Genomic DNA, 20,365 nt, shown 5'->3' on the forward strand with positions numbered 1-20,365 from the left:
ATGCAACACAGGACAAACTATTAATGGATTAGAACTGTTAAATAGGTTTAAACTCAGCCTAGTAACAAAAAATAAGCTTTTTGAAAATTTTCACATTTCTGTTTCCAGTCACAGCCACATTTAGGAGAAGTCACTTCCTGTTACAGTCACATGACCACCAGGGTGTTGATTATACGTCTGTTAGGGACTTAATGAGTTAATGTGAAGCATAAAGCTGAATATGTGATTATAGAAGATTTAAAGCTTGTTACACGGTGTCACCATAGGTTCTTATGGGTTAATACATAGATAGACTTGATGCATGATCCAAAATAAAGCCTAAAAACACTTGATTAGTGATGTTGAGAGAGACAAGAGGGGACTGAGCCATAATAAATATGCAATAGCTTGTTTGTTTCTACTCTATGATATAGTTTATGACATTGCTGTTCTTTGGTTAATCATCCTGCATACAGTATCTCACTCTGGAAAGTCATATAAGAGAATACTAATGTTCTATTACAGCGTTCTTTAATGATTCATGACCTCCTTCACTGACTCTACACCTCATATCTCCACATTTCTTCTCCTATTGTTGATATTAGAGCTATAATGTTCCCGTTTCCACTATAATTTTCTCAATAATTGTCCCGTCTGATCGCTGCAGGCATCAGTGTGCGTAAAGGAAAAGGACGCTACCGGGACACTCACATCGTGACCTTCGCTCCTCGCTACCTGCTGGATAACCGCTCCACGCACAAACTGGCCTTCGCTCAGAGAGAGTTCGCTAGAGGAAAGGTGAGAAATGAACATAAAATAAACATTCACAGAGAGTTCTGTTAGCCTAGTGTACGCAGACCTGATATTGAATTTAATTTTACTGTCGCATATCACATAAAGTGTAAAAAGGAAAGAACTAAAGTGTTTATCAGGCCTCCCTGTGTCCTGGTGGTCCAAACATCCCCAGTTAGACCCTGGTTTGGGACCAGTATGCCAGTATCTGTTGGTGGTTATGAATGATGGCTCTATTTAATCAGAAGGTATTTCAGTGAACCAGCCTAACACCAACAGGTACTGGAACCATTAATACAGATTATTTAAAGCAGGGGTGTCAAACTCAAATACACAATGGGCCAAAATGTAAAACTTGAATAAAATCGCGGGCCAACATTGAACAAATAAACCTTTTAATATATACCAAACATGTTTTGCTTTAACATTAAATATGGAACCAGCAACACTTATAAACATACAATATATAACTAAATAGTGCAGACATGCAAAATCAAATTTCAAATAAAAAACACATCAATGTCATTAATTTATTAAATAAAAATTAAATTAAAAATCGTATGCCTCTTTTCTATTTGCATCCTTCTGATTTAACTATCAAAATAAAGTTTTTTCAACAGGTTAATACATTTAAAAATAAAATAACAATAATAAATCTAGTATTAGTGGTAAATGCGCCGTATAATACCGGCGGGTCAGCTTTTATAGTACAATAATAAGATAATAATTTGATTTTGGCTCGCGGGCCAAATAAAATTACACTGCAGGCCAAATTTGGCCCGCGGGCCAGAGTTTAACACCCCTGATTTAAACCTTTGTTTGATGGTTGTGAGAAAGCTCTGTCTGTAGACAACTCCACCAGTTTCTCCTCCAGGAGGACAATAAATATGACAGAAGTATGTAATGTTTCAGGGCACGGCCAACCCGGAGGGCTACATCTCCACGCTGCCGGGCTCCAGCGTGGTCTTCCACTGGCCCCGCAACGACTACGACCAGCTGCTGTGTGTTCGCCTCATGGACACGCCCAACTGCACCTGGTCCGGAGGCTTCGAGGTCAACAAGCCCAAGTCCTTCCACGTCAACATGAGGTCAGCTGTGAGGATGGATGATGATGTATAACTATGGGCTACATGAACATTAATATGGCCTCTGATGTTCTTTCATGAAACACCTTAAAAACAACAGGATACAAAACTCAGAAAGTCACTTTGAACCTTAAGGACAGCTCCCCTCACTATGTCCTCCTGGAGGCTGGTGATGATCTGACATTTTATAGACCAAAAGATTAATAGGTTATGGAAAAAAAATTATTTCATGGTGAAATTTCAACAAATCACATCACATGTGTTTGTGTGTGTGTGTCCAGGTCATCATTTACTCTATTTATTATGAAATTGTTGTTTTGAAAATGGTGGTATCCATCTATCGGCTGTATATACACTGCCGGTGTTTTAGAACACACCAACTTTTCCAGAATTTAATTGAAAATGATGCAGTTTAATGTCTCAGTGTACTCTGAAATTAATGCACATTTGCAACATTTGAAATTCTTTATTGAGCATGATAGTGTTTTGAAAGTAAAAAAAAAGATTCAAAATCACATTTTATGTTGAACTAAAGGACCAAAAAAAGACACCAAAAGACACAAAATTACTAAAAAAAGACACAAAATGACAAAAAAAAAAAGACACAAAATGACTTACAAAGACATGAAAAGAATTCAAAAATGGACAAAATAGCCCAAGACTCCATAGAGTTAAGTTGTTAACCCATTTCTTGTTCCCTGAAAAAGGCCTACTTGTATAATTCTGAAATGTACATTATTTTCCAGTTTTGGTTAAGCTACTGTGGTTATTATTTATTGTCTAATATCTAATGTCTGTGTGTTATGCTGACTCTGCCTGCAGCTGCTGAATGAAACAAGAGTATCTCCCTCAGTGAAGGAAGTATTTACAGGTTTTAACTTGATCTTGGTCTGAACAGGGACACTCTGGGGAACTGTTTCTTCCTGCGGACAGAGATCACCCTGAAGGGAGCCACCTACCAGATCTCCTTCTCCGACACCGACCAGCTGCCTCCACCCTTCCGCATCGACAACATCTCTGAGGTTAGTAAAGCCACTGTTGTCCCAGTCTCAGTAACTGTTACTGGAGGGTTGGCACAACGCAAGATCAAAGTATTGTGCAGGAACTCTTGTATGTGGACATAATGAATTGTTCCAGTGAACACTTTCAGACGCTCTCCCATTTAGCACGTTGTGGTGTTTCATTCTGTTCTACACATTAAAGTGGTAAAGAACTAGAGAGTTTAAGGAACAGTTTAATGAATAAAATGTGAATAAGTGACTAGATCCCCTTGTTTGAACCCTCCAGGTGCCGATCCAGTTCTGGCAGCACGGCGTGGCTGACCTGCGGCTGCACACGGAGGTGAAGGCGGGCGCCGTGCTGGACTACGCCTGTGACGAGCCCACCCTGCCCCCCTACCTCACCCTGACGGTGAAGGGAGCCGGATCCTCAGAGGTCACATCCGACATGAACTTCTTCAGAGAATACAACAAGCTTTACTACGAGAACTTCATCTACATCGCTGCCACACACACCTTCTCCCCGTACGGACCGACAGCATGACTTCACTAATAACAGCATTATGATGTGTCGTTGTATTTCTTCATGTAAAAGTTAAAGTCATAAAGTGAAGTCGTCTCATTGTGTTGATGCAGGAATGTTGAGAAGAGAGCGATTGGGAAGAAGCGTCCAGTGAGCTGTGCTGAGCTGGTTCTGGATGTGGACACCAAGACTCAGAGGGTCATCCTGAAGAAGAAGGTACTGATTTTAATTTAAAAAGATGGAGAACAAGGGGATTCCATCAAAACTGTTTAAATAGAGTTATTGTTGTGCAGGTGTTTAGACAAGAGAGAAACACTGTAGAGCTGAGTTGATCATTTGATTGCCAGAAAATTTAAAATACACATAAAATCCAGCAAATCAGTTTTTTCCTGCTTGCTGTGATAGTAAACTGAATGTCTGACTGTCTCAGTGGGTCCTGGGACATGATGACTGGAATTTCTTTGACATTTTATAGACCAAAAGATTAACAGATTATAGAATGAAAATAATCTGATGGTGAAAACCATTAAAAGATATTCATTGCATGGAGTCCTTTAATGCAGTAGTTCTCAACCTTTTTGAGTCGCGACCCCCAGAATCTCACGCGCACAGTTCAGATCATACAAACTCAGTTGATATGAAGAATTTGGACAAATAATGAAGCAGACAACAACTAAAACATCTCTCTGTCTGTGCATTTATATATATTTTTATATATTTTATTGTTACTTTTAATCTAAGTCCTTTGCTATCAGTCTAAAGGTCCATTCTGACCTCCTGAGTGTGGAACAGTCAGCTTCAAGCCAGAGACTCCTTGGAAAGTAACAACTTGATACTTTGGGATTTGTCAGAAAAGACACAAAATGACCCCAAAAAGACAAAATGACCAAAAAATTACATAAAATTAAGCAAAAAAGGACTCAAATTGACCACAAAATGAAAAAAAATACCAAAAAAAGACACAAATTGACCAAAAAAGACACAAAATGAACAAAAAAAGACACAAAATGACCATAAAAAGGAAACAAAATGACCAAAAAAGACACAAATTGACCACAAAATTATAAAAAAAAAGACACAAAATGACCAGAAAAAGACACAAAATGACAAAAAAAAGACACAAAATGACCAAAAAAAGACACAAAATGACAAAAAAAGACACAAAATGACCAAAAAAATACATTAAATGACCAAAAAAATACATTAAATGACCAAAAAAGACACAAAATGACCAAAAAAAGACATTAAATGACCAAAAAGAGACATTTAATGACCAAAAAGACTAAAACACTTTAACACAGTGGAGACAGAGCTGACTTCCTAAATGATTTGGCGACCCCCAGAAATCATCTCGCGACCCCAGTTGGGGTCGGGACCCCCAGGTTGAGAACAGCTGCTCTAATGATGGTGCTGTAACGTGTCCCGTGTGGTGCAGGAGCCGGGGAAGCGGTCCCAGCTGTGGAGGATGACGGGGACCGGTATGCTCTGCCACGAGGGCTCGTCCCCCCCGCAGAGCAAGCCGGCCCAGCCCCGCCCCCTGGACTCCTCCCTGGTGCTGGACATCGCAGGGCTGGCAGCGGTCAGCGACAACAGGTTGGTCCTCAACACCAGATATATTTATACTCACCATCATCTACAACACCAGACCAGGACCTGTTGGGGAACCTTTGATAGCAGAGAGTCTGTGTCTCCTGTTGTCTCTCCAGCTTCGAGCCTCTGATGCTGAGGAGGCCAGACTCCCGCCGCAGCACCACCCAGACCTGGTACTTCAGCTCCGGCATGCTGACCTGCGGCCTCCCCCGGCTGGTGGTCCAGGTGGGTCCACCACGCTGCACACACACCACTGGGATGGGACTTTAACCCATAGGAACCTATGGTGACACGGTGCCACAAACATTTTAAATGTTCTAGTAATGTTCATGTATGTTTTCTCAAGTACATAAGTGTGTTTTTCAATGTTCTACAGCTACAGCAGCTTGTTGAGAAGCCGTCCAATGAGGCAGTGTTATTTATATTTATTTATTATTGATTTATTATTATTTTGTTACTTAAAAACAAATCTGAAAAATAATTTGTTGTTAAACAGCACTATTAGTGTCATACTTTTGATATATGTTGTGGAGATGCAGAGAAAAAGGAAAATGTGTGTCTCTGTAAGCAGAAAATGTGTCTAGTTAATCAAGTTAAAAATAAGAAATATCATAAACATAAATACCATAAGCGCCCAATGTAACATATATATGTCACATCACAGATCTTGACATTTAGGGGGAGTATTTTATTTTTTTTTAAACATCATAAATGTGTTCTTTGTGGTCCACCTGCTCTGTGGTATATCCCCATAATGTTCCTTTAAAGATTACTGGCTCTGGGTTCTTATGGGTTAAGTCCTGAGAGTTTAGTGTTATATTAGTATAATATATATAGTATGTTAAATGGTAAATGGAATGCACTTATATACACTATAACCACTCTCACACACATTCATACTGGTGTTAGAGGCCATCAGGGCCCACTGGTGCCACCTGCCACCAGCAGGAATTCATTCTCACACTGATGAACGCAGCATCAGGAGCAGTCTGAGGTTCAGTATCTTGCTAAAGGATATTTGGACATGTAGCTGCCATGGTCGGGGATCGAACCACCGACCTTCTGGTTAATGGACGAACCAACCAGCTGAGCCGCTGTTCTTCAGTTTATCTTTCTCTGACCTGTCCCTCAGGTGAAGGGCGGGGGGGCGGGGCTGTATGATGGAGCAGAGGTGGTGCTGGGACCAGACTCGGGGCTGCAGGCGCCGGGCCCCGAGCAGCAGTTCATCAACCAGAAGATGAGACCTGGTTCTGGGGTTCTGTCGGTCCAGGTGCTTCCAGACGGACCCACACGGGTCCTGCAGGTGAGAACTAAACTGTTTTAATGGATTCATGATCCTTCATCACCAGGAGCAGTGATACTCAGCAGCCTCTGAAGATGGTTTTAGTGGATCTAAACCTAGACAGATCAAAATAGTTTAACAAAAGCTTTGATTTAGCTTCTCTCTGCACTGACATTCAGTTATAAATGTAAAGATCAATGTTGGGGCCTTTTATTTAAAAAATCAAAACCCTCATGTGAAGGTTTATAGGTCTATAAATCAATGATTATCAGTTTACATCTCATCATTCTCATCTGGAAGTCAGACCAGACATCAAGGGACCCCTTTGAAAGTGTCATTGCCAGTTTTCCCTTGCTAACATTAGCATTACTCTGTAGCATTATTCTGGCCACTTCTGACAAGATATCATAACATGCTATCGATCAATACCAGCTTTAAAACCTAGCCCACCACATGAAAAGACTAAAGACATCTACAAGAGGATGGAAAATGGAGAAATGTACTTTATTAAAACAGTGTAATGATCTGACTGAGTGAATATTTCACTAAATATAGTAATTTGCTGGCATCAAAGATGTATTTATTAATACAAAGATGTATTGATCCCAGTTTTAGTGCTCTGATAACATCTGCTCATGTCTACCTCTCATTGGCTGTGATGGTGGAGCTCTTCATGTGTTGGTCTGTTGTAGATCAGTGACTTCAACCAGAGGAGAATGATCCGGAGCTCCCCCAGCACGGAGCAGGAGAGGACCAAGGAGGAGGTGAAGAAGAGAGAGCCTGACCAGGAGCTGGAGGTAGAACATCTGGGACCATGATCATCTTCACTGAGTCTCTATGAGGAATCCTCTGATGTCTCCTTGTGTTGGTCTCAGGTGCTGGTGAACCTGGAGGAAGGTGTGGGCGTGTCTCTGGTCAACAAGGTTCCTGAGGAGCTGGTGTTCACCACGCTGTCTGGGATAGACGTCCACTTCACCCGCACCGCTGCCAACCAGGTGCTGGAGCTCAGCATCCAGACCATCCAGGTGAGCCTCCACACAGGACCACATCTCAAGTTCTAGTTCAGTTTATTCTCTATCACACCGGTTTATACTAAAACAGCTCAAGTTGGTTCACACGATGATAGAACGATGAAACAGAGTCAGAGATTTGTTTATGCAATAACACTGTGTTTATTGGATGATGGAAGACAGACATTTGAAATTTTAAGATGGCGGCCATTTTTCAAGATGGCCGACACCTAAGTGGAGCAGTTAAGTGATATAATGGTTTATTTGGTGATACAAGCATACAAATTGGCATGAGCAGTCTCTGCTGGTCACTTGACAATAACCCACCCACAGTTACTTGAAATTCCAAGATGGCGGCCATTTTTCAAGATGGCCGACACCTTAGTGGAGCAATTGAATGATATAATGGTTTATTTGGTGATACAAGCATAAAAATTGGCATGAGCAGTGTCCATGGGTCACTTGACAAGAAAATTGTCTGAGACATTTGAAATTTTAAGATGGCGGCCATTTTTCAAGATGGCCGACACCTAAGTGGAGCAGTTAAATTATATAATGGTTTATTTGGTGATACAAGCATAAAAATTGGCATGAGCAGTATCTGTGGGTCACTTGACAATAACCCACCCACAGTTACTTGAAATTCCAAGATGGTATTGTCAAGTGACCCATGGAGACTGCTCATGCCAATTTTCATTTTCCAAAATGATTTGGCGACCCCCAGAAATCATCTTGCGACCCCAATTGGGGTCGCGAGATGATTTCTGGGGGTCGCCAAATCATTTTGGAAGTCAGCTCTGTCTCCACTGTGTTAAAGTGTTCATGTGTTAATGTGTTTTAGTCTTTTTGGTCATTTAATGTGTTTTTTTGGTAATTTTGTGTTGTTTTTTTAGTCATTTTGTGTCTTTTTTTTATCATTTTGTGTCTTTTTTGGTAATTGTGTTTCCTTTTGTTGGTCATTGTGTGTCTTTTTTTAGTCATTTTGTGTCTTTTTTGGTAATTTTGGTTTTTTGGGGGGTCATTTTGTGTCTTTTTGGTCATTTTGTGTGTTTTTGGTCATTTTGTGTCTTTTTTTGGTCATTTTGTTTCTTTTTTGGGTGATCTGAACTGTGCGTGTGAGATTGTGTTCAGTGAGTGGGGGTCACGGACAACATGCATGTTAATTTGGGGGTTGCGACTCAAAACGGTTGAGAACTGCTGTTCTAGTGGAGAGTGTTGTGTGAGTCCTTGCTGTGTCATGTGTTACCAGGTAGATAACCAGCTGCTGGGCACCACCCAGCCCGTCATGCTGTGTGTGACTCCCAGCTCCAGTGAGATCAGCGTGAATGACAGCGGCCCCGCCCTGCAGGTCAACTCCGTCAAGGTTCCCAGCAGCCTCATGCTCACAGACCTCTTCAAGGTGAACACACACTATGGATCTGCTGTGTTACATCAACTCACTGTATACTAAAGCTCCACAACATTAGAGTGATGTGATTAATGAGGGTTGGCACCATACTAACATGTTCAACTGGATACCGATACTCAGGAAAATATTCAATACTCTATACCATTTTCGATACCACCAGGATAAAAACAAAGACCTCAAAATTTAACAGAAATATTTTTATTAACGAGAAAAATGCAACATGTTAAAATGAACAGAACCACAGGTTAAATATTAATAATAAAAACAGTTGTGCAAAAAGAAACTGCAACGATGATAACAAGCTTCAGGTCTGAGGTAGTGCAGAAAATAAATAAATACAATAAACAATAACAATTAGAACAATATTTTGAGGTTGTATGCTGTGCACAATATTAGGAAAGCTTGATAAAAAGAGGTAGAGTCGCTGTGTGTGTTGCTGTTTGGTTCTCTGCTTCATTCTGGGACTTCAAGAGAGAAAATAACACTTTACAGTCACCAACATTTATGTAAACTTATTAACTCTTAATGCTTATGTATACTGACACTGAGTCAGTTAATGTAATATGGACATACTACGAGCCTGATTTATTTATTTATTTACGTTGCTTATAATCATTAACGTGACGTCAGCCTTTAATTGCTAGCTGCGGCTAACGGCTAATAATAACATGGCTAACATTAATGCAAGTGCAAAATGAGCATCGTATCCAGATACAATGTTCTAGTATGGATACTTGTTTGAGTATGTAAACTGTTACCAACCCTGGACTAACATAAGGACGATGTGTTGCAGCACCTGATGGTGACGGCGCGGCGCTTCACCGTCATCATCGAGGAGAAACTGCTGCTGAAGCTGCTCAGCTTCTTCGGATACGGACAGATAGAAGCTGGTGGGTCATTGGTTGAATGTTATTGTTAATATTTATGTGATGCTGTGAATAAGGAACAACAGAAAACATAAGTGTTGTATCGCAGAGCTGGAGAAGCTGGATGAGAACATCCACGAGAGGCCCAACGAGGACGCAGGACCTCCCAAACGCTACTACTTTGAGAACCTGAAGATCAGCCTCCCGCAGGTCAAGCTCAGCGTCTTCACCTCCCACAAGCTGCCTCCAGACCTCAAGGTGACCAATCACAGGACACCATTCTAAATAAATCTGCTCTTAGCTGAGGGGAGTAACATCTCCTCTGATAGAGGAACATGTCACCTGTTGACCTCATCACCTGACCTCCAGCATGTTGGGAGACAGGAAATGTTATACTGTGGCCTTTAGTCTAGACGGATTTCAGAATAAAGGCCTCCTATAAGAAGTGAGGAGCATTTATGGGAACAAGTCAGGAACCGGCCTACCTTACAGATCTCAAGGGTGCTGAGTCCAAAAAAAATGGTTCCCAAGCGAAATTTTGAGTTTTTGACCTTCTAATTTGTATCAAATGGCCAATTGCCCATCTTGCACAGTCGTTGGACCATTTCCCCTTAGTTTTATTGTAAGTAGACAATCAAGATGAGGAAATTAAGTTTCTGGATCTAAACTCTAGGGTCAGAGCAAGGATATAGTGGAGGCTCAGTGTCTTTTTATGTGTATATATGTATGCAAAATACCAACTGGAACATTTAAAAGTGATATTGATTGAATATTTATGTCGGCCTTAATAAAATGACACAAATAATGCTTAATTTCACCCTAGACTATAGATCTAGAAATTTAATTTCCTCATCTTTGATTGCCTACTTACAAAAAAACTAAGGAAAAACTAAGGGGAAATGGTCCAATGACCAACGGCCGCCATTTTGATATGCAAATGAGAAGGTCAAAAACTCAAAATTTCGCTTGGGAACCATTTTTTTTGGGATTCAGCACCCTTGAAATAAGTAAAGTAGGCCGGTTCCTGACTTGTACCCATAAATGCTCCTCACTTTCACTTTTTGGACAATTCCCTCTAGACTATTTTTAATCCCAAAGCAGTAAAATGACTTCTTCTCTTCTGTCTGAGAGTCAGATGGTCAGAGTTAGCATCTGTAGTTAGCCTAGCTCAACATAACAAACAGTTGTATCACATTTTTAATGATAACATGAATTCCTCCATGATAAGCATGGCTGAAACTGCTTGGTAGCATGTAGCATGTAGCATGTATGCAAAGAGGAACCTTGTGGGAACCATAGAACCCATCTCCATACAGATATCTTTGATAACGGCCATTTATATTTACATGTTGCTACATTACAGTCTAACTTTGGTTATTTCCAGTGGATTCCTCATTTTCATATGACACCAATAACTTCTGTAGGAGTTTTTTAACCTGCTTAAATAAAGCATATTGAGTGGAAAAGTCTTGGTTCTGATATGAATCAAAGTTTTCAGACAATAGTGGACATCAGATTTCACTGATGGAGTCGAAGTCGAGTAAATACTGAATTTAGTTGAAGCCTCACACAAATGTGTAATCCATATGAATTTTTTTTGCCCCTGGAGGCTCTGAAAGGCACCCTGGGCTTCCCTCTGGTCCGTTTTGAAGACGCCATCATCAACATGTACCCGTTCACCAGAGTTCACCCCTATGAGACCCAGGAGATCATCATCAACGACATCCTCAAGCACTTCAGAGAGGTCAGTGGGCTGAATCTGTCCAAGTCTAGTCAGCGTTATTAGAAACCATTTAATATTCAGTATTTGTAGTATCTATTAAGTCTACTTTCCTACACAGTGCATATAATACTTCAAGTACATTAATCAATCCAGTCTAGTATGCTGGACAATTAAATATTTGTATTGTTTGAAGAAAAAAAATGTCTGCATCCAAGCTTTTTTTTTCTTTAAGAGTATAAAATCTAACGTAACTGAATCCCAAATCAGTCACCGTTCGGCTAAGATTCTATCAACATTTCACATTAATTACTGATATAAATGATCATGTTATGCTTCCAATTAATTAAATGGTGTGAAACTAAAGTCTAACTTCTTATCTTTCAAACTGATATAGTTTTTATATGTGTACATTAGCCTCGGGTTTACTAGAGTCGGCTAAAGGACGCTAACGCCGTGTTAGCCGTGAGCTAACTGTTTCCCACATCGGACACTTTCATCTCCTCGCTGTAAAACAATAAAACAATAAAACTATAAAACAATAAAACAATGGGGGCTGCTGAGTTTTTCTGGGTAAACTGGATGTTTCTGTGTAAGCCAAATAAATATCACCGTTATCAACACACCTGGACAGTACTTCTGTCCTTCACAATAAAACACAGAACAGTTAAACTACAGATGTTCTTTTAAGATCATCCCCTGAGAGTTCTTACTGCTTTCTCTCATCAGAGTTACTTTCCTATTGTAATTAGACATGTAAAGCTCCATGTACATAAATTACATTTCACACAGATACAGTCTCTATAAAATAACTTTTTGCTGTCTTGAGGGAATTTATGTCTCTTTTTAAAATTGTCCTTCAGAGTTTACCTGAGTAAACTATATTTAGTTCAGTGTTTTTTGCTGTCTGAGCAGATGAAACACGGTGAAGCAGCAAGCACAACGAAAGACAGACACACTTTGACCTGAAATTAAACAAGTGGACATAAATAAGATATACTGCCTGTTGCTGTCAGGCCAAAAGTTTGGACACACCTTCTCATTTAATGCATTTTCTTTATTTTCATGACTATTGACATTGTAGATTCATCAAAACTATGAATGAACACATATGGAATTATGTACTTAACAAAAAAGTGTGAAATAACTGAAAACATGTCTTGTATTGTAGATTCCTCAAAGTAACCACCCTTTGCTTACTAGAATACAAGACATGTTTTCAGTTATTTCACACTTTTTTGTTAAGTACATAATTCCACATGTGTTCATTCATAGTTTTGATGAATCTACAATGTAAATAGTCATGAAAATAAAGGAAACGCATTGAATGAGAAGGTGTGTCTAAACTTTTGGCCTGTACTGTATAATGTGTGGTGTTTCTAAGTTTTAAAATGAAAATATGAATGACATATTTGCAAAGTAAAACTCATTTCCATCCCCTGTTATCACATAGACAGGTGTGTCTGTCCAGTGTGAGTCAGCTCATCATGTGTTTCCTGTTTCCTGTGTGCAGGAGCTGATCAGCCAGGCGGCTCAGATCCTGGGCTCTGTGGACTTCCTGGGGAACCCCATGGGTCTCCTGAACGACGTCACTGAAGGCGTGTCTGAGCTCATTAAGTACGGCAACGTGGGCGGTCTCATACGCAACGTGACCCACGGCGTGTCCAACTCTGCTGCCAAGGTACAGAAACTCTCTATTTATGTGTTCTATATCTGTTCTTTATTCACTGTTTCATGTTTTTACAGGATTCTTTTTCTTGTTCACACTGCTGCATCACCAACTATTTATTTTAGTTTATTGCTTGGCCATTGCATTGTTGTCGTGCACAGGTTTTCCTATTAATACCTCATAAATACACACATGAGCATATAGTCTAGACGGATTTCAGAATAAAGGCCTCCTATAAGAAGTGAGGAGCATTTATGGGTCCAAGTCAGGAACCGGCCTACCTTACAGATCTCAAAGGTGCTGAGTCCAAAAAAATGGTTCCCAAGCGAAATTTTGAGTTTTTGACCTTCTAATTTGTATCAAATGGCCACCAAATTGCCCATCTTGCTCAGTCATTGGACCATTTCCCCTTAGTTTTTTTGTGAGTAGGCAATCAAAGATGAGGAAATAAGTTTCTGGATCTATAGTCTAGAGTCAGAGCAAGGATATAGTGGAGGCTCAGTGGCTTTTTATGTATATATATATATATATGCAAAATACCAACTGGAACATTTAAAAGTGATATTGATTGAATATTTATGTCGGCCTTAAAAAAATGACACAAATAATGCTTAATTTCACCTTAAAAGTTGGTATTTTGCATATATATATATATATATATACATAAAAAGCCACTGAGCCTCCACTATATCCTTGCTCTGACCCTAGTCTATAGATCCAGAAACTTAATATCTCATCTTTGATTGCCTACTTACAAAAAAACTAAGGGGAAATGGTCCAACGACCGCCATTTTTTTGATATGCAAATGAGAAGGTCAAAAACTCAGAATTTCGCTTGGGAACCATTTTTTCCTTTTCACTTTCACTTTGGACAATTCCGTCTAGACTAATATTCCCATAAAGAAGCTTATGAGTGAAAGTATGTGCAGATTGTAACACTGAAAGAAGTCCTGAACATCTCCCTGTGCTGTGTGTGTGTGTGGCAGTTTGCAGGAACTTTATCTGACGGGCTGGGGAAGACCATGGACAACCGGCACCAGAGCGAGCGAGAGTACATCAGATACCATGGAGCCACCAGTGGAGAGCACCTGGTGGCAGGGATCCATGGCCTGGCCCACGGTAATCAGTCTGTTACAGGACAGCGAGGGGGAAAAGAGGCATTTAGTGGTTATTCTTTATTTTAAGTGATCAAGAAAAGTCGGGACACCTGTAGGAATTGGTAGCAACTTAGCAACTTTCAAGGCTTGATCAACCTCCGTTGCTGCAGAACTGCTTTAAGTTGTTAACCCATTTCTTGTTCCCTGAAAAAGGCCTACTTGTATAATTCTGAAATGTACATTATTTTCCAGTTTTGGTTAAGCTTACCTTTTTTTATTTACCTCTGGCAGTTCACCACTTACCTTTGGACCCTTTCAAGCTGTTCATTGGACTTGAAATTGTGGTGTTGTAAAACTTTTGAACAGTAGTTTATATGAGAAGTTATAACCATTCGTTCCAGGTATCATTGGAGGCATGACGAGCATCATCACGTCCACGGTGGAGGGCGTGAAGACGGAGGGCGGAGTCAGTGGCTTCTTCTCCGGTCTGGGTAAAGGTCTGGTCGGCACGGTGACCAAACCCGTGGCTGGAGCTCTGGACTTCGCCTCAGAGACGGCACAGACGGTCCGGGACATGGCTAGTCTCAGTAACCACAGGTGGGTACAGTCTATTACCTGTGTTAGTCCACCTTCTGTTTTATAGAGCAGGTATTTGTTTACCAACAGTGACAGTGAAATAAAAACATGGACCGCCAATAAGAACGCTTCGATCGCCAAGAAAACTGAGAAAGACTACTTCCTCACAGGACCTTTTCTTTATTTGACTAAAAAAATGCTGTCCTGATATTATAACAACTTGTCACTCTGGGATAGACAAGTAGAAAAAATGTAGATGTTAATGTATAAAAATAAAGAATTTCATTAGTAGCATAACATGTTCAAAACACAGAACAGCTCCTCCTGTCATTCAACTGTTCAGCCTATTGAGCAAACAAAAAGCAAAAACCATATCAGAATCAGAAATACTAATTCTGTTTCGCTCAAGTTACTCCCAGAAGACTAAAAAGAAATACGATATATTTACAGTAGAAAATAGCTAAATATACAAACTTGTATTAAATATACAGCAGTAAGCAGTTGACAGGTGAATGAATTGTAATAGTTAGGGCCGGGACTTTAACACGTTAATTAAGATTAATTAATTAATTACACAAAAATTAATGTGTTAAAAAAATTTTAGTCACACTTATTTTTGCAGTGTGGAACGTTTCTCCCTGGATGAGTTTCAGGAGGAGCGATTATACTGGAGCACCAACTAGCGTTGATGAGTTGAGACAACAACAAACCACAGTGAACATGAAGGAAGAAGCTGATGAGACCTTTGGTTGGCCCCGTGGATGATGGGACATTTAGTTACTAGAAACCAACGGATGGAAGCGTCCATAAGAGCATGGTTGTGTTGCTAGGCAACAAGGAATTCACATATCACCATAGCAGCACATCCAGCCTCAAGTATCACCTCAATGCTAAACATATAGCAGCTAGCGGCTAGTGTGCTAGCTAGCGTGGATTGTGTTTTACTTCAAAAACCAAAGTATTCTAGTTTACAGAAGGTCTACCTACCTATAGGCTACCTGGATTTATCAAATGTACTATATTTATAAATATGCTATTGATGCACTTAATGGCTAAAATGTCACTGGTCTGTTGGACTTGAACAAAAATAAACAATATTTTTGTTGCTTCAGCTTATGTATTCAGTCATTATTCAATGGTATACTAAAAATCCATGTGAAAAAAATTACTTCTCACTGTTCTCAGGTCAAATATTTATATGCGATTAATTAATTACAAAGCCTCTAATTAATTAGATTAATTTTTTTAATCGAGTCCCGGCCCTAGTAACAATATATATCTATATGTGTACTATAGCAGAGTGGTGGACAGTCCTCACACTGTGAGGTTGTGTAGTGTGTAGTGTGGTGTGTATAACGTGTTGTGTGTCTGTTGTTGTGTGTCTGTTGTGTCCAGGCTCAGTGTGCAGCGGGTCAGGAAGCCTCGCTGCTGTAAGGGTCCTCAGGGTCTGCTGCCCCGCCACTCCTCCACTCAGTCCGACGGCCAGGAGCAGCTCTTCCGCCTCACCGACAACATCCACTCAGAGTTGTGAGTCTCTCCTTTCATTATGAGTGTGTGTGTTTGTGTATGAGTGTGTGTGTGCAGAGACTTAGAGACTAACTGCGTGTTTGCCTCCAGCTTCATCGCCGTGGAGCCCATCGACAGCTACTGCGTCCTCATCTCCTCTAAGGTGGTCTACTTCCTGCGGCCGGGGGAGTACGTGGACCGCGAGGCCATCTTCCTGGAGGTCAAGTACGACGACCTCTACCACTGTCTGGTCTCTAAGGATCACGGGAAGGTTTATGTGCAGCTCACCAAGAAGGCTGAGAGCACCAGCAGCGGCGTGGCCATGCCTGGCCCCTCCCACCAGAAACCCATGGTAGGACCCTCATTATTTATTATCATTATTTATTCAACGGCTCTGAACGCTACCACCCAAAGTTCTCAGAAATATGAAATGTTTTCTCACTGATTTCCCTCCATGCACACACTAGTTTTATCTGATCTTATATGCGTCCAGCTTCACTTTCATTATAAACCCTGATTACATAAGGAAACATTATTTGAACTGGTTGGGCCAAGAGACATTCAGTACCAGAGTTTATACTGACCAATATTAGTTTATTTATTTATTTATTGGATCTCCATTAGCAGCAGCACATTAGCATAGCACAGCTATTCTTCCTGGAGTCCTTCATGACATGTAAAGGTGATCAGATGATCAGGTGATCACTTTGTCTGTCTGTCTATATTATATATCTATATATATAGTGTTTTCACTCTGTCAATAATCGGGTACTAATCCTCTCCTCAGGTCCACGTGAAGAGCGAGAGTCTCGCCATCAAAATCTCTCAAGAGATCAACTATGCCAAGAGTCTGTACTACGAGCAGCAGCTGATGCTGCCTCCCAGCGAGAACGAGGACTGCTTACTGCTCGAGTCCTGAAACAAGACTTTTATAACAAGCTGTCTGAGTCATTACTCTTTTTTTTGGGAAGGCGATGAGTTGATTTTATTAATTTGTGTGTGTGTGTGTGTGTGTGTGTGTGTGTGTGTGTGTGTGTGTGTGTGACAAACTGCAGTAAAGGGAAGAGTTGGTCACATGACCCAACGTTTGGCAAAGCACATACATGCACGTGACTTAAAGGAACATATGCAAGGCAGTGTGAGTGTGTTAGAGTGAGTGTGTATGTAGACAACACTGGTTCTGTTTCTATGGCTGCTGGTGGCAGCAGGTGTACATCCTACAGGTGTTCATCCTACAGGTGTTCACATCCTACAGGTGTTCATCCTACAGGTGTTCTATATGTTTGTGAATAGACAGAAATGTAAATAGAGCTACATACCAATACTATAAACCAGTGTACATACTGTATTAAATGATGAAGTATGGAGAATAACAACAAACGCTGATAATGTGAAAAGTAACAAACTGCCTTTGCGACTCTATTTTGTGTATAAGAGATTATTAGTTTTGAGGGGGGGGGTCGGCCCCCCGCCTCTCACACTGAAGCTGCCTGTCGTTGTCTCTGCCTTTTACAATCACAGACCTCCATGTCTGACATTTTATTTAATAACCTTTTTGTAACGAGCCCACGTCTCTAACCAGAGTTCTCCTCTGAAGGACAGTGTCACGTCCTTCTAACTGGGATTCACAACAAATTGTACACAACTGACTGTTTTAGTCTCTGGGTTTTGGTTTCGTGTCAGCTGGGATCACAGTGGAGTTCAGACAGGCCAGTCAGAAGGTAGTAGACTGGTGAATATGTGATCCTGTAAACATTCACATTCACATGGACACTGCTTCAAATAAAGCACCACAACTGCAGCTCTTCCTGTGTTGGGTCTTTCATTTCCAGTCGACAGATGTGTAGTATTTGTTGTTTACTATCAGAACATACACATCGTGGTGATTTCTACTAAAATAAGTTCTAAGGTTCCAAATGATCCAATCTTCTTTGTTATGAGTTATAATCCTTAAGATTTGCATCTGCTAAACAAGATGATCCTCATTTTATCCAGCAGTAACGAAAGTTACGTATGTAACTACGGTTCTATGAATCCTGGATGACCGGCAGAGGCGGTGCATAAGCACTAAATTACTTCGTCTTGCGCATGTACAGGTCGAGTAGTTATACCAACAAAGTCACGTGTGACCCCCTGATGACCCCCGGATAGGTTATGTCTTCCGGTGTCATCAGAGGATCTGTTCCTGCAGAATCTTCTCGCGAAACCACGAGGGTTCTGAGTGACTGGACGCTCTGGCGGTCATCCAGGATTCATAGAACCGTAGTTACATACGTAACTTTCGTTCTATTTCATCCTTCCTGACCGCCAGAGGCGGTGCATAAGCACTGGATGACACATACCAAAAGAGTCACGAGGAATCCCACCTACTCACCTTACTGAGTGGAAGTAGAGGAACTTGGTAGGATGACCACACCCAGCGGGTGAGGAGTGAAAGTGAAAGCTCTTCAGCCACCTCTGGAGGGGGCGTAGTGACAGCAAGCCCAAGGGAACGATGGCTGCAGCAGCCGTTAGTTTGCCCAGAAGGCGCAGGAACTGGAGGAAGGGCAGCCGCTGGCCCAACCGGAAGAGAGGGAGGAGGCGAGAGATATCGGCCACCCGACGTGTCGATGGACAAGCCCTCATGGTGACAGTGTCCAGAACCACACCCAGGAAGGGGATATTCTGGGAGGGGACCAAGCAGCTCTTCTCCAAGTTCACCGTGGGACCCAGTTGGGCCATGTGAGCCAGAAGAGTAGCCGTATCTAGAGCACACACCAGAGCACACACCAGCCAGTCGTCTAGGTATGGAAGAACTTTCATGCCCTGCGACTGCAGGGGCGAAAGGGCTGCAGCCACACACCGGGTGAAGACCCACGGGGACAGTGAGAGGCCAAAGGGAAGCACCCAGAATTGGAAATGGTGGCCCTGAAAGGCAAAACGCAGGAACTGCCTGTGGCGGGGTATGACAGGAATATGGAAGTAGGCATCCTTCAGGTTGATGGATGTAAACCACTCCCCCATGGCTATTGTCCGCAGCACCTCTGCTGTGCTGAGCATGTGGAATGGAATGACCTTTAGGTACCTGTTGAGGATGGGGGGGGGGGGGCGCTGGTTACTCTCAGTAACCCGAGGTTGTCTCGAGGGCCTGCATTCAGGGACCCGAAAGGGTCTGGGCCGTGCGCCGCATGGGCTGTTGCGCTGGAAGAGGAGGCCTCTGGTGGCCACCAAGGCAACCTTGAGGCTGAACACGGTGTTGTGGGGCAGCTGGTGATCCCCTTTCCCCAGCAGGAAAAAGCGTGCCTCTACATAACCCAGACAGGCGTTGTCTGGCCTGCCTGGCTTGGACGGTCCGCTCCAGCGCCTCCAGAGCAGCCGACCCAAACAACTCCCCTGGCTCCACTGGGACACTGCGAAGGGTTCTTCTGCACGCCTCCGAGAGGGGCGACTGGGCCAGCCAGACCTGGCGGCGTGTCTGAACCAGTGTAGACATCAGCCGTCCCAGTTCCCTGGACATAAGGGCGAAAGCCTGCAGGGACGCATCACTAAAACCCACAGTTGAAGAGTCAACCGTGGACTCCTGTAGGGATGCTGAAAGAGCAAGCATCAGGTGAGACATGGAGTTGCCTATCCGACCCATGCGAGCTGCCGCGTCATAGGCCTTAGACAGAAGGCCGTCTGTGACACGACATTGGGGAGATGGACATCTGGCATCCAACCTCAGGGCCTCATCGGGAGAGACTATGAGTGCCGCCACTGTCGGTTCAATAGCCGGCATGCGACCCAGACCAAACCTGGACGCATCTTCCATGGCTGCCAGGGTTCGGCCATCGGATGTTGCATGAGAGAGGGCTCCGGAGTCCCTCCAACATGCATGCAGCTCCCTCAGGTATTCCTCTGAAGGAGGCACTGCAAAGGCAGTCTGGGTCGGAACACCCCTGAAAAAAGCACTTGCTGGAGGCAGCTGGGCTTGTGGCATGTCGAGTTGTATATGAGCCAAGGCCGTACGAATGATAGCCCCCATGGAGCTACCCTCTGATCCCCCCTCCGAGCTGCGAGCCGAGGAACGGGAGCCTGCCCCCGAGGCATGGGAGATGGTGTCCTGAGGTGTGATTTCCCCATATTCCCTGAATGCAGTGGCCGAGGCTGTGGTCGAGAGGACGTCATCCTCTGGGCCAGACATGGTCACAGAAGGAGTAGGCGTACCCGCATTCCCTGCACCAGTCTCAGGCTGGAGTCACGTGGAGGCACAAAATATCACCACGAGGGCCGCAATTGGCCCACG

The 20,365-nt window shown here is 42.4% G+C and overlaps 1 protein-coding gene across 1 annotated transcript in view; it reads left to right on the forward strand.

Annotated features, from left to right (window-relative positions):
- vps13d (vacuolar protein sorting 13 homolog D) overlaps window positions 1-17,902 on the forward strand; it is an 83,265-nt gene extending 65,363 nt beyond the window's left edge. The window contains exons 52-71 of the mRNA XM_059332305.1: window positions 647-777; window positions 1,684-1,859; window positions 2,755-2,878; window positions 3,144-3,379; window positions 3,491-3,593; window positions 4,813-4,970; window positions 5,084-5,192; window positions 6,100-6,270; window positions 6,942-7,046; window positions 7,125-7,274; window positions 8,509-8,658; window positions 9,461-9,557; window positions 9,643-9,791; window positions 11,143-11,277; window positions 12,767-12,934; window positions 13,909-14,041; window positions 14,421-14,616; window positions 15,991-16,122; window positions 16,213-16,453; window positions 16,889-17,902. Coding sequence (XP_059188288.1) covers window positions 647-777; window positions 1,684-1,859; window positions 2,755-2,878; window positions 3,144-3,379; window positions 3,491-3,593; window positions 4,813-4,970; window positions 5,084-5,192; window positions 6,100-6,270; window positions 6,942-7,046; window positions 7,125-7,274; window positions 8,509-8,658; window positions 9,461-9,557; window positions 9,643-9,791; window positions 11,143-11,277; window positions 12,767-12,934; window positions 13,909-14,041; window positions 14,421-14,616; window positions 15,991-16,122; window positions 16,213-16,453; window positions 16,889-17,020 — 2,996 coding nt within the window. The 3' untranslated portion in view covers window positions 17,021-17,902. The remainder of the gene's footprint in view (window positions 1-646; window positions 778-1,683; window positions 1,860-2,754; window positions 2,879-3,143; window positions 3,380-3,490; window positions 3,594-4,812; window positions 4,971-5,083; window positions 5,193-6,099; window positions 6,271-6,941; window positions 7,047-7,124; window positions 7,275-8,508; window positions 8,659-9,460; window positions 9,558-9,642; window positions 9,792-11,142; window positions 11,278-12,766; window positions 12,935-13,908; window positions 14,042-14,420; window positions 14,617-15,990; window positions 16,123-16,212; window positions 16,454-16,888) is intronic.
- Window positions 17,903-20,365: the final 2,463 nt, after the last annotated feature.

This window comes from Centropristis striata, chromosome 5, assembly GCF_030273125.1.
Source record: "Centropristis striata isolate RG_2023a ecotype Rhode Island chromosome 5, C.striata_1.0, whole genome shotgun sequence".
Taxonomy (NCBI): Eukaryota; Metazoa; Chordata; class Actinopteri; order Perciformes; family Serranidae; genus Centropristis; species Centropristis striata.